This window comes from Callospermophilus lateralis, chromosome 13 (genome assembly GCF_048772815.1).
Source record: "Callospermophilus lateralis isolate mCalLat2 chromosome 13, mCalLat2.hap1, whole genome shotgun sequence".
Taxonomy (NCBI): domain Eukaryota; kingdom Metazoa; phylum Chordata; class Mammalia; order Rodentia; family Sciuridae; genus Callospermophilus; species Callospermophilus lateralis.
In genome coordinates this window covers 30572680-30585676 of record NC_135317.1, presented here as the reverse complement: position 1 = coordinate 30585676, position 12997 = coordinate 30572680, and the positions used below count along the sequence as shown (strand labels likewise).

Sequence of the window (12997 nt, the reverse complement as noted above, 5' to 3'; positions counted from 1 at the left end):
ATATATATATATATATATATATATGAATGATATGGAATAGCTAAAGTAAGACATATTGAGAAAGCTAATGCAGGAGGCAGGCATCCCAATACCAGGCCTTAAATTATACTACAGAGCTATAGTAACAAAAACAGCATGGTATTAGAACAAAAATAGAAATGAAGACCAATGGAATACAATAGAAGTCACAGAGATATAACTACATCAATAGAGTAACTATCTCATACTAAACAAAGGTGCCATAAACATACATTGGAGAAAAGATAGCCTCTTCAACAAATGGTATTGGAAAAACTGGAAATCCATATATAATAGAGTGAAATTGAACCCCGTGTCTCACCATGCACAAAATTCAACTCAAAGTAGATCAAGGACCTTGGCATTAGACCAGAGACTCTGGGCCTACTAGAAGAAAAAGTAGGCCCAATTCTCCATCATGTTGGCTCACGAATGGACTTCCTCAATAAAATCCTAAAGCACAAGAAATAAAATTAAGAATCACTAAATGGGATGGTATCAAACTAAAAAGCTTCTTCACAGCAAAGGAGACATCAAGAACAGGAACAGAGAACCGCAGAATGGGAGAAAATCTTTACCACCCGCACCTCAGAGCATTAATCTCCAAGATATACAAAGAACTCAAAAAACTTGATACCAAAAAACAAATAATCCATCCAATTTTCTACATAGACAACCATGTCATCTACAAAGACTGTCACCCTTTCTTTTGTTATGTTCACTTCTTATCCCTTCTTCTTCCTTAGTTGCACAACTAGGATCACAACTAGTGAGAATAAGTGTTCTTGCCTTTTTTCCTGATCTTAGTCATTCACTATTAAGTATGATGTTAGCTATGGATTTTTTGAGAGAGAGAGAGAGAGGATTTTTTAATAGGTGGATACAACATCTTTGTATGTGGTGCTGAGGATCGAACCCAGGCTGCACGCATGCCAGGCGAGCGCGTTACCGCTTGAGCCACATCCCCAGCCCGAGCTACGGATTTTTTGTAGATGCTTTTTATCATGGGAAGAAAGTTACTTTCTATTCCTAATTTGCTGAGTTTTTATCAGGCATGTTTGTTGGATTTTATCAAAATGCTTTTTCTGCATCTACCAAAGAGGTCATTATTTTCTTTCAATATGTTAATAAGGTGAATGACACTGAATTTGAACCATTCCTGGGAAAACCTCACATGCTAATTATGGACTGAACTTTTTTGTATCATTAGATTTAATTTGTTAACATTTCATTAAGAAGTTTTGCATCTGTGTTCATGAGAGATATTTCACTTGATGCTTACATCACTTGTTGGGCTTATCACAGTTTTGTTCATCAGATAAACTATAAAAGCAAAGCAGATGTATTTTCTGAAATTGAGATATAAGCTAATTATAGCACCTGTTCTTTTTGTATAGATGAATTTCTAAAAGACTTTTCATTTATTTTGTTGTTAAATAAGTTGATGACTAATATATAAATTTAAAGGGAGGGTACTAATCCTTTACCAAATTCTCTCTAGTCTTTTAGTTTTCAGATAAATTTACAAATCAAATAATTTGGTTAATATTAAGTAGTTGTATCTATTAAGTAGTTGTTCTAGGATAATTAATGTAATCCTAGAACTTGTATATTTATCTTGTTTCTAAGAAATCTCCAAGTCTGCGGTAATTTTTTTCCCACTAAGAGTTTTTTCCTAAAACTTTCTCTGATTACCCACTCTCTATCCAGAAGAGGGCAATAAGGAAAATTACCTGAAGATAATGTCACCATCTTTGTCCACCTTGCTATAATCAGTTCAGTTTCCCGTCTGAAAAAAAAAAAAAAAAAAAGTAAAAGTAAATTGAAAAAAAAATGTTTCCCATCTGGAAAGTGGGCAAAGCAGAGTGCAGTTTGGACCCAGAAGAAAAAGTCATCACTCACCCATCTCAGCCCATTCCCTATCATAATGAGGGAACAGTAAGAAAGCAGATCAGAGGCACTGCCAGCGCATCTCAGCCAGGGTTCCCATCCTGCACCATAATCTCAGGGCCAACTCTTTGCAACTATAAATAGAAAAGATTTAAAAAAAAAAAAAAAAAACACTGTCTCTAGTACTTAAAAGGAGTAGGAAGAGACATGATCTTTCTGAAGTGATGCTGAATTCTGGCGATGTTCTGAACATTACTGTTGGGAATATAAACTCTTGCATTGGGTCTTGGTTTGGTTGATTGTGCTTGAGGCGGGGATGGGAGAGCAGTGAATTGAGCTGCATTCCCAGGGACCCACCGTGTACCAAATCATCACGTTTCATCAAAATTGTGTAGTCATCATTATTCCCGTTGCATCGATTCAAATTACAGATCAGAGGCTGAGTAAATGACCCAGTGTCAACACAACTTAAGTACTACAGCTGGGAGTCACAGCCAGGTCTTTCTGGTTGCCCAAACCATAATCTTTTCACTACACCATAGTATTTTCACTGCTTTGGATTATGTACATTTGAATAGCCTCTAGCATGAGGAGCCATCAACTATACTTGACTTACTCATATCACCTCATTGAATTAATGACCCATATTATTTTTAAGGCTTTTTGTAGAGCTTGACCCAAATTAAAGAAAATCTCAGATGCCACTTAACACACACACACACACAAACACACACACACACACACACACACACAAGAAGCAACTTGCTCCCTTCATCATAAGCCCCTCATGTGTTCTTGCAATTGAAAAAGAAATCCAATACCTCTACTTCTTCTATTTTCCAAGTTGGAGGGTTTTGGTGATTTTCTTATATTTTTTTCTTGATATAAGATTTGTTATAGATTTTCATATAACACTATTTTGTCTTTTTCTCAATAAATAGTTAACCAAGCATCTGAATCTAAATATTACAGGACCAGCATGATAATTTTAACTAAATGGGAAAAATCATTTAGGATTTAGCCATTAAGGATTCTAAAAGGTAAATTTTATTTTATCTACATTCCCACAGGTAACCTGCCACTCTCTAAAACTAAAAATATAATAAACTATAAAATGAGGACTTCAGAAAAATCAGTTAACCTGACAAAGGTAAGGAAATGCATTTTGTTTTTCTTAATAGTGATTCTAGAATCTAACCTTTGGCAATAGTTGGGAGCTCCTAAAAATAAACAGTTTTTCCTTAGTTTTGCTTTTTACAACTAATGGCTAAAATAATCTTGTATTTCTGGTACATTCCTAACTCTCTTTTTATCGGTAATTTTAAATGTTATATTGAGACTCTCTAAAAATGTTTGCATCAACTAGGGTCAATAATATTCACATTGTATACAAGACTCATCAAAATGCCAGTGCAATTAACAAGACGATTACCTTAAAGTATGAATGTCAACATTTTGTGGTTTTGTGTATTTAAATACATAGACTAAGATAACTTGCAAGGAAAATGCCACGTGGTACTGAAACCTCACTGTCTTTCTTAATCTTCTTAGGGTGAAACTGGAGAAGCCACACCTCATGCCTGTGAAACAACCAACATGAAAACACAAACAGTTGCATCATATTTTCGAGTAAGCTATTTATTAAATTGCAGTGTGTTGTCCTTCGGGGTTGTGTTAGTCAGCTTTTCATTGCTATGACCAAATTGCCAACTTAGGGAGGAAAAGTTTATTTTGGGCTATCAGCTTCAGAGGTTCAGTCTACGGTGGGTCAACTTCATTGCTTTAGGCCTGAGATAAGGCCAGACATCATGACAGAAGAAGGTAGCAGAGCTAAGCAGCTCAGGACATGGAAGCCAGGAAGAAGAGAGAAGGGGAGGGGACCCCAGAGAATATGAACCTTTCCAGGGCACGCCCCCTGGGACTCACTTCCTCCAGCCATGCCCACCCACACCTACAGTTACCACCCATTTAGTCCATTCAAACTAGGATGGACTGATTAGGTAGCAGCTCTTAACAATCTACTCATTTCACCTCTCTCATTAACAGAGGAGCTTTTGGGGACTGCACCTCATAGCCAAACCATAGTATAGGTATTATTCTATATGAGTTACAGATCAAAAACTGGTAACAAATATCTAGAGTGCTTTGAGCAAGAAGAGAATGTTTATTGTATTCCATTTACTACAGTATATGTTGGATACAGGATATGTTAAAATGTATCATCAAAAACTCATGACTTGTGGGCTGGGGATGTGGCTCAAGCAGTAATGCGCTCGCCTGGCATGCGCAGGGTGCTGGGTTCGATCCTCAGCACCACATAAAGATGTTTTGCCCACTGAAAACTAAAAAATAAATATTAAAAAAATTCTCTCTCTCTCTCTCTCTCTTAAAAAAAAAAAACTCATGACTTGCCAGGTGCATGCCTGTAATCCCCATGGCTTGGGAGGCTGAGGCAGGTGGATCTCAAGTTCAAAGCAAGCCTCAGCAAATTAGCAAGGCCCTAAGTAACCCAGTGTAGACCCGTTCTCTAAATAAAATACAAAAAAGGGCTGAGGATGTGGCTCAGTGGGTGAGAATCCCGGATTCACTGCCTACTACCCCCCCAAAAAAATGTTTCTAATAAATATTATCATTTAAAAAATAACTTTGGCTTGATTTACTTTAATATTATGTCTGTAAAGATACAGTATGTCATGACAATCTCAATGGAAGTCTATACCTAGATAAAAATTTTCCAAAGGAACCCAGTGCATTTCCACTTATAAAAACTGATGCTATGGTACCAGTTCTCCTTTCCCTCATGAATTATCTTAGGATGGGGGCAAAGTTGAGCATCCATCTCCAGTCCTTCATGCACATACCTGACACTCTCAGCAGGCAAACAGAACCCAGTGTAAGGAAGGGACAGAGACAAGAGTCATCTGAGAGACACAGTGATCTGCCAGAGGAGTTTCTAAGCACAGGACCAAAGTGAACTTCCTTCCTTGGGCAATATGGGAGAAGGAAAAACAAGAAGCACTTTTATTTTCTCGGTGCTTTAGAGAATCCATAATAACCTGCCCTTATTTTTTTTTTTTTGGTTCTGTTTATTTTTTTTTTAGCACTTCTGATAAAATCAGATCTGCCATCCAATGAAAATAAAGATAATACTACCAAAAACTTGAGAATTATTAATGTAACTTAATGTGGTGGGGGAGATAGAGGAAATCATATTAAATCTACAAGTTTCAGTGAATATATCCAGTTCTCTAGAGAATCATGAAATATTTTATAAACTGAATACTTTTTGCGAATCTTCTTCAAGCCCTAAGCTCATAGCAGACAGCGTGTGTTTGTTCAATCATCCTTCAGTGTTGCCTGGGACATTTATATGCTTAACATCTTTACTGGCTGCTGATACCTTCTCTTTACATCAGGAAGGCAGCACAGGTAAATCACTGGAAGTGTTATGGCCAGATTATTTTCTTTCCATTAAGTGAGTCATCTAGACCATTATCATTACTTCTGTTATTGGCATCAAACACTGTATGTTTAAGCCAGATTAGTTCATGAAGTTATTTTAATTTTCAGGCCAGTGTGGAAAACTATGGAAGATAATTCCACACAGCATGTAATGTGTTTTTAAAGCTATTTTTCATTCTGCAAACAAGAATGAACATAGTATAACACTATGCCTTAGTCCCTATAAAAAAAACTAGTGCTTAAATTGCAAAAAGCTCCTGCTCAGAAAGACAATAGACATGTACCACCTTTGGATCACCAGCACCTGGCAGATGTTTGTGTGACTAAAGGAATGATGACTCACAGATAAATATAATGAAAGGGAGACCCAGCTGTTTGGAAAGATCACATCTGAGTCTCAGTGCCCAAGAGGGAGGCATACAAATTCAAAGCTTGTCAGCTGTTCAATTTCAGTGTTTGCTTTGCACTAGCTTTGTGACTATGGGCTTTTATATTTCCAATACTAAAAGAGATCTAGTGATCAACAGTTATCTGTGTTTATATCAGCTTGCTAATAAATTATGGTCACGGTCCTTGAGATACTAGTTTGCTAAGATTCTGCTTTTAGCAAAATCTAAATAATATGTTATTCTTAGGTGTCCAGAGATTGACTGTTTTAATAAGGTATTGGTGTGTAGCACAACTTTAATATTGATATTAGTAAAAATGTAAAAGAAATAAGAAAATAAACAAGCAGGTGCTGAGTAGAACTTTAAAATAGTTATCAGTGTGTTAATTTTTATACTATGCCCTAAACATTAAACTACTTTAACTTTTCTGTCCTTATTTTAAGATAGGAAAGAATTTTGACAGTGATTAAAGTGTCTATCTTTTCTGGTTTTTTTATTTTTATTTTTTAACATTTTATATTTTCAGTACAGAGAGAATTGTACAAAGAAATTAGCATATTAGCTGGAATAACCAGATTATGTATCTAAGTATTGTAATTTGTCAAGTTTGTTTGAGAGCATGTAATTCCATATAAACTGTATCAAAAATAATTTCACCTACTAATTAAAGATACTTTAAGAGTTTATAGGCAAACTTTTAATAACCAAGTAACTAGTTATTTCCTTTATGTTTTATAAATAAATTTGTAATTTTCCTTAAGTCACATCCTTCTACTTGCTGTGATTAGCATGGCATTTATAACGTTCATTTTTTAAAATTTTATCCTTATAGTAAAAAGAAAGAACTGCAAACTCATATATGTTTGTATGTTACACTGGGGATTTTACTTTTGTTGTATGTTGCAGTACTCCCTGATGGATTTGTTATCTAAAATGGTGGTGGGCCAGCCTCATTTTGTCCGTTGCATCAAACCAAATAATGAGCGGCAGGCAAGAAAATATGACAAAGAGAAAGTTCTGCTACAGCTTCGCTACACAGGAATTCTGGAAACAGCAAGAATCCGAAGACTGGGATACTCACATAGGATACTTTTTGCTAACTTTATAAAGCGGTATGTGGATTTCTTTTTTAAGTTTCCATTAAACTATTTATATAAAAATTCTCCAGATGAATTATAGGAAACAAGATAAGAAAGAGTTATTTAGGTGGTCTAGGAAGGAGACCACCTAAATAACTATTTTGTTCATGCAGATGATCATAATTAAAAAAACAGGTAGTTATTGACTGGGGCTGGGAGACTCTCTTGTCAGCTTGGAGATCCTCTGTGATGGCAAAAGACACAGGCAGAGGCAGGAAGATTGAAAGTCTGAATGTTCTGTTCTGTGAAGCTGGAAGATCCAGGATTTCCCCCTTAACTCAGGTGTGACCTCAGGGTTATTTGCTTTAGAGAACCCATAGTAACCTACCCCCCCCCCCTTTTTTTGTTCTATTTAATTTTTTAGCACTTCTGATAAAATCAGATTTGCCAGAGCAATTCTTGACTAGAAGAGATTTTGCCCCTTAAAAAACACTTGGCAATGTCTTGAGACATTTGTGTTTTTCACAACTGAAGTTGGGGGGTGCAACTGGCATCTAGTGGGTAGAGTCCCAAAACATCCATTCTGCAGTGTACAGGGCAGCCCCCCACAACAATTATCCAACTCTAAATGTCAGCAGCACTGAGTAGAGAAACCCCAGCCTATATGGAAGCTCATTTTCTTCACCTACTAAATCTTCCAGGACTACCCATAGGATGATCATAGTTATTAAAGCAGACACTGTCTCTGAAGGTGATTTAGCAGGCTTAATATGTCAATTAAAACTTTTAAGTAAAAAATTATTAATTACATAAATAGGAGTCCTTTTTAACATTGGAGATGAATATAGATTACTTAAGCTACATAGTAATTTATTTTATTTTAGTAAGTAACTTGCTAATGGCAATGTAAAGGTTAAATATCTCATTATTTAATAATAGATTTTGAATGCCTAAGTTTCTGATAGTTATTAGTTCTTTAATTTCTAATGGTCATTAAATTTAAAGAAATTTTTATTTCCAAAGGTGGATTCTATTGCACTTTTCAGGTAAAACCTAGTGTTTAAAGAAGTCTCCGTTTATAACATTCTACCCTTTTTCAAAGTGTATGAATAAATATTAGGAGCAAAGTAAAACCTTGTTTTAGGATTATACAACAAGCAGTGATTTCTAACTATTCCTCACTAAAAAAAAAAAGAAAGAAAAAGGTCATTTTGTATCAGGCATTAAGGAACTAAAGGTAAAGATATATATATAAATAAATAAATATATGTATATTACTAGGGAATGAACCCAGGGGTGCTTAACCACTGAGCCACATCTCTAGTCCTTTTTATTTTCTATTTTGAGACAGGGTCTACTAAGTTGATGAGGCTGGCTTTAAACTTGTGATCCTCCTGCCTCAGCTTCCCAAGCCACTGGGATTATAGGCATGGGCCACCACACCACACCCAGTTGAGAATTTTAATTCTTTCTGCTGACTCTCATATTTTTGATAATTCATAGTAGTTTGGGATAATTTTTTTTTCTTTAGAGACCTGTAAAAGGAAAGAAAATTAGTCCTTTGAAGTGCCTTGAAATCAAGAAAACCCTACCATTTTTTTCATGGTGGATATCAAAATTATATATCAGTATGGTGGTAGCTTTTATATTAAAGAATTTTTATAGTTCTTTAAGACCAACTTTAAAACTTTAAGTTTTAGAATTAGACATATAGCCAGATCTAATCATTGACTACTCCCTCCAGACCAGACCCAATTCTGTATCCAAAGTAAGACATAAATGCATTGAAATTTCTCATTGGCTAATAGGTAAATTCTCCATTCTGTCCTAGCCCCAAAATCCTAGATACAAAGGAGTTTCAAATTTCAAATTGAAATTACAGTTTGACCCTATTATCGTACATGGCATGATTTGGAAGAACATACCTGTAACTTGTTTAATTATTAATATAAATATTGGTAATGTCATATTAATATAATCCCCCTTAAATTTCAGTGATTTTGTTCCTGTGTGTGTATAAATAAGTCACTGTGCTAAGCACCGCAGGAGACACAGAGTTTTAAAACTGACTTTATCTTCAAGAATTTACAATTCAGTTAGAGCTATCAGAGCTTTAGACACAGAAGGTTAAGGAGACAATGCAAGGTAATAAATGCCAAATCCACATTGGGCATGTGGCACACACCTGTAATCCCAGCAGCTCAGGAGGCTGAGGCAGGAGGATTTCGAGTTCAAAGCCAGCCTCAGCAACAGCAAGGTACTAAGCCACTCACTGAGACCCTATCTCTAAACAAAATACAAAATAGGGCTGGGGATGTGCCTCAGTGGTTGAGTGCCTCTGAGTAAATCCCCAGTACCAAACAATAATAATGATAATAATAAATGCCAAGTCCAAGAGAATGGTACACATACTGGAAGAGGGGGAAGGGAAAGAGTAATCTCCAGATTATTAAAGAAGAAAGGCTCAAACTGGGATATGACTTGGATATGACTTGGGATCTGGCAGTGGAGAAGAGAGGAAGGAGCTTTCTTGGTGTTCAAGCTGGTGTGCCAAAAGCTATGAGGACTTGGATTGGACTGGATTGGCAGAGTGGGTGGTAGGAAGTGACAGAAGATAAAATGAGGAAAACAGTAGGATTAAAATTACAAAGAGAGAACCTTCCATGCCAAGCTAACTTTATACTTTCTAAAATAACCATGGTTTTAGAATGTGGACCAGGAGGAGGACTAAATTTATTGTATTGACAATGTTGTCATTGAAAGTAGCTTATTTATTTAGATCAAAAATGAGAATAAATTCTTTAAAATATTCCAAAGCCCTCTGTTATTATAGAATAGCAAATTACTTCGTGATAAGTAAGGAAGGGGGAGTGGAACTCAGCATATAGAAAACATATGAGTAGCTGTTCTGAATAACAGGAAGTTCCAGAAATAAAGGCTAACCCTTTTCTCTGTCACTGATTTGAAAGCTGTCATCCACATTGGCATGCCCCCTTAGGAAAGCAGAACAATTTGCAAACATCTTGTAAGGTGTAAATAGGATTTAAATAGCCTTCCTCTGTCCTGCCTTGCTTTGACTAATTCTCTTCATAGGGTGCAGAATTCCTCAGACTTTTTATCTGATCCATTGTAGATAAACTCTTCTGTTTTGTGATAAGAAAGCAGTCTTAAGGGAAGATATGCTAGGTGAACTCACTTTGCATAAGACACTAGGTGTGAGAGTCAGCTTTCCATCATGATAACTGGGATACCTTGGATAATCAACTTTTATAGAGAAAGCGTTTCTTCTGGCTCACTATTTGGAAGTTTCAGTCCATGATCATCCAACCCCAGTGCCTTGGGCCTGTGACAGCACATTATGCTCATGTGCTAGAGCAAGACCACTTACCCCATGGGAGAGAGGGAATGAAGGAAAGAGGAAAAGGAATGGGTAGGTGTCCCAGTATCCTTTTCAAGGGTATACTCCTGATGAAGACATAGGTTCCCACCTCTTAAAGATTTTACAGCTTCACAACAGCGCCACTCCAGGGAACAAGCAGTCCACACATGAACCTCTGGGGACATCAACCATCCACAGTGTAGCACTAAGATTTTACTGTAGTTATTTCCAATGACTCCTTACACTAGGAATCCACTGAGGTCAGCTCCACTTCCCACTCAGCATCTATGCACAGTGGTTTGACTAATTCAAGCTTCAGTTTCCTCATCTGCAAATAGGATTGATAATAATAGTAACTATTTTACATGTGCTTATTAGCATTAAATGATATCATATATATGAAGTGTATGGATAGGACAAATGTCATGGAGTTGATACTTAAAAGAAGTCACCTGGCATGTCCGGCTTTACAGATTAGGAGCCACTCTCATTTCTCTGTGTTAAAATTCAAAATCTACTAAAACTTGCTGCTTCATTTCCATTTGACTTGGAGGTCAATCTTACCCCCAGACATCAAATAAAAATCATGAAGTGTTGAAAACACTAAGTATCTTCCTTTTTGCCCAAGATCCTTGACAACGTAAACTAATTTTCCTTCCTTTAACTCATCCCCTTCCCCAATAAATTTTATGGTTCAGCCCGAGGACCTCACATACTCTTTCAGTTCTTTCCTGCATTAACCCCTTCCTCTCTTCCTCCCTCAACTATTGATGGATTCATATAACAGCAAAAAAAACCTCCAGAAAGGGACACAGAATAACACAAGGAAAAACAACAATGGAAGGTGTGTATTCAGTGGTGGAAAGTTAAGGTAGAATTAAACTCCTTCACCCAATTTTAAGATCAGCTTCCTGTGTTGTTGGGAAGATGACTAAAGAATAAAAGCTTTCCCTCTGCAATCCTTCTGCTTTTAGTCCCCAGAGAAAGTTTCCTTTTAAAAACATTATTTTTGTTGTTTTGCATGAAAAGAGTTTTTATGGCGGATCTCAGCATTGAAAAACAATCAGAAAAATGAAGATCAACACTCACATGTATACAAATAGACTGGCTTGCTTTTATAGTGGCCTGGAACTGATGTGCTTTGAAGCTTCTCTGAGAATTCCTACAAGTGTCCCCTGCATTAAGTCTGGGATTCTCTTCCCCTCCCCAGGACAAAGCTGCAGAGTAGCCACCAGGCTGCTGAGATGTTGAACCACTCCACTGAATGGTGCTAACCATTTCTTTTTTCTGTTTTCAGGTACTATGTTCTCTGCTACAAGTCCAGTGAAGAGCCCCCCGTGAGCCCTGACACCTGTGCCACTATTCTGGAGAAAGCTGGCCTTGATAACTGGGCTCTTGGAAAAACAAAAGTAACACTTCATGTAATTTTCTTGGGAAGCAATGATTTATTGAGAATTATAATATTTAACAGTGATTGAAAGTATTGTAAGGATCGATGTAGCTCGGTGGTAGAAAACTTGCCTGGCAGGCTTGAAGCCCTGGATTTGACCCCCAGAACTGCAAAAAAAAAAAAGAAAAAAAAAACAAAAAAAGAAAATATTATGACTTCTTATGAATCCTGTTTTAAAATAGGAGATAGAAATTTACAAATCCATAAAGATTTCCTTCATCAAAATTAAATACTTTTGTTCTTCATAAAGGTTTCTTTTAAGAAATGCAAGAAAAAATTATCTCAAAGAAAAATGTATCTCAAAGATTTATTCAAAAACAGACAAGATTTATCATGAATATACTTTACTTCAAATGGTACTGGAAACAGACAATTTCCCTATTGTAATCACCAACGAATAGTTGAAAAGCTGTAGAGAATCAAAGTGATCAAAACAGGATTCCTGTTTTTCTTTTTCTTTTTTTTTATTCTCAAGTTTTCTTCTATTATAAATTTTGAAATTTATCTAGAGTCAAATATTCACCATTATTACTAGACTTGCTCTATGTGCTTTGATAGTGGTGTGTCTATTTTTAGCTTTAAGAACCAGTGGGATCTTATCCTATTTAATCTCTTTGAGAATAAAGTAGAAAGTTACAACCTTTCTTGAATATGGAAATAAGATGGTAGCTGTTTGGAGGGAAGATGCATTGGGATTTTCAGATATCCTCTTAGCATCACAAGATAAAGATAAGGAAATAAACAGGGTACCAGTGTACACTAAATGTATCTTAGGGCATGCTGAATGCATCATTGGAGAGGATAACACAATGGGCTGAGCATAAGTGAAGAGATATTCCTAGATTGGCCATTTAAGGGTAATTATTATCAGTCACACCACAGCAGTGCCAAGACAAACTTCCACATTTGCAAAGAAATTTATATTGTTTCTTGGGGGCTGGAAGATTGAGAGAGAATTTTCATAATGTTCAGATGAGGTGTTAGTCCTGAAATAGTGTACGGGATTTAAAAAAAAAAAATCTACCTTAGACTCAATGTCCTACACGTTCAGTAATCCATATTTACTTTAATATTTAGACAGGGAAAATTCTGGCATTGAAAAGAAAGATACATATTTTATTCACATTGTTTTCTTTTAGATGCTCACAAAAATGAATTCTGTCAGGCTGAAATTTCATCATTTATGGTCTGAAACGCATGCTTAACTTCAAATGGAGTTTTAACTTGTAAAAAGGCCCTTTGCCATCCCAGTTTTGCATGATATTTAAGTAGCATTTTAAAGCTATTTGTATTTTTCCACTTCACCTTTTCTAACTCATTAACATGGATG

General features: G+C 36.1%; 1 protein-coding gene across 1 annotated transcript in view; it reads left to right on the top strand.

Annotated features, from left to right (window-relative positions):
• Positions 1–12997, top strand: part of Myo3a (myosin IIIA) — a 194772-nt gene that overhangs the window by 140655 nt on the left and 41120 nt on the right. The window contains exons 22-25 of the mRNA XM_076831740.1: positions 2979–3058; positions 3460–3537; positions 6666–6871; positions 11515–11626. Coding sequence (XP_076687855.1) covers positions 2979–3058; positions 3460–3537; positions 6666–6871; positions 11515–11626 — 476 coding nt within the window. The remainder of the gene's footprint in view (positions 1–2978; positions 3059–3459; positions 3538–6665; positions 6872–11514; positions 11627–12997) is intronic.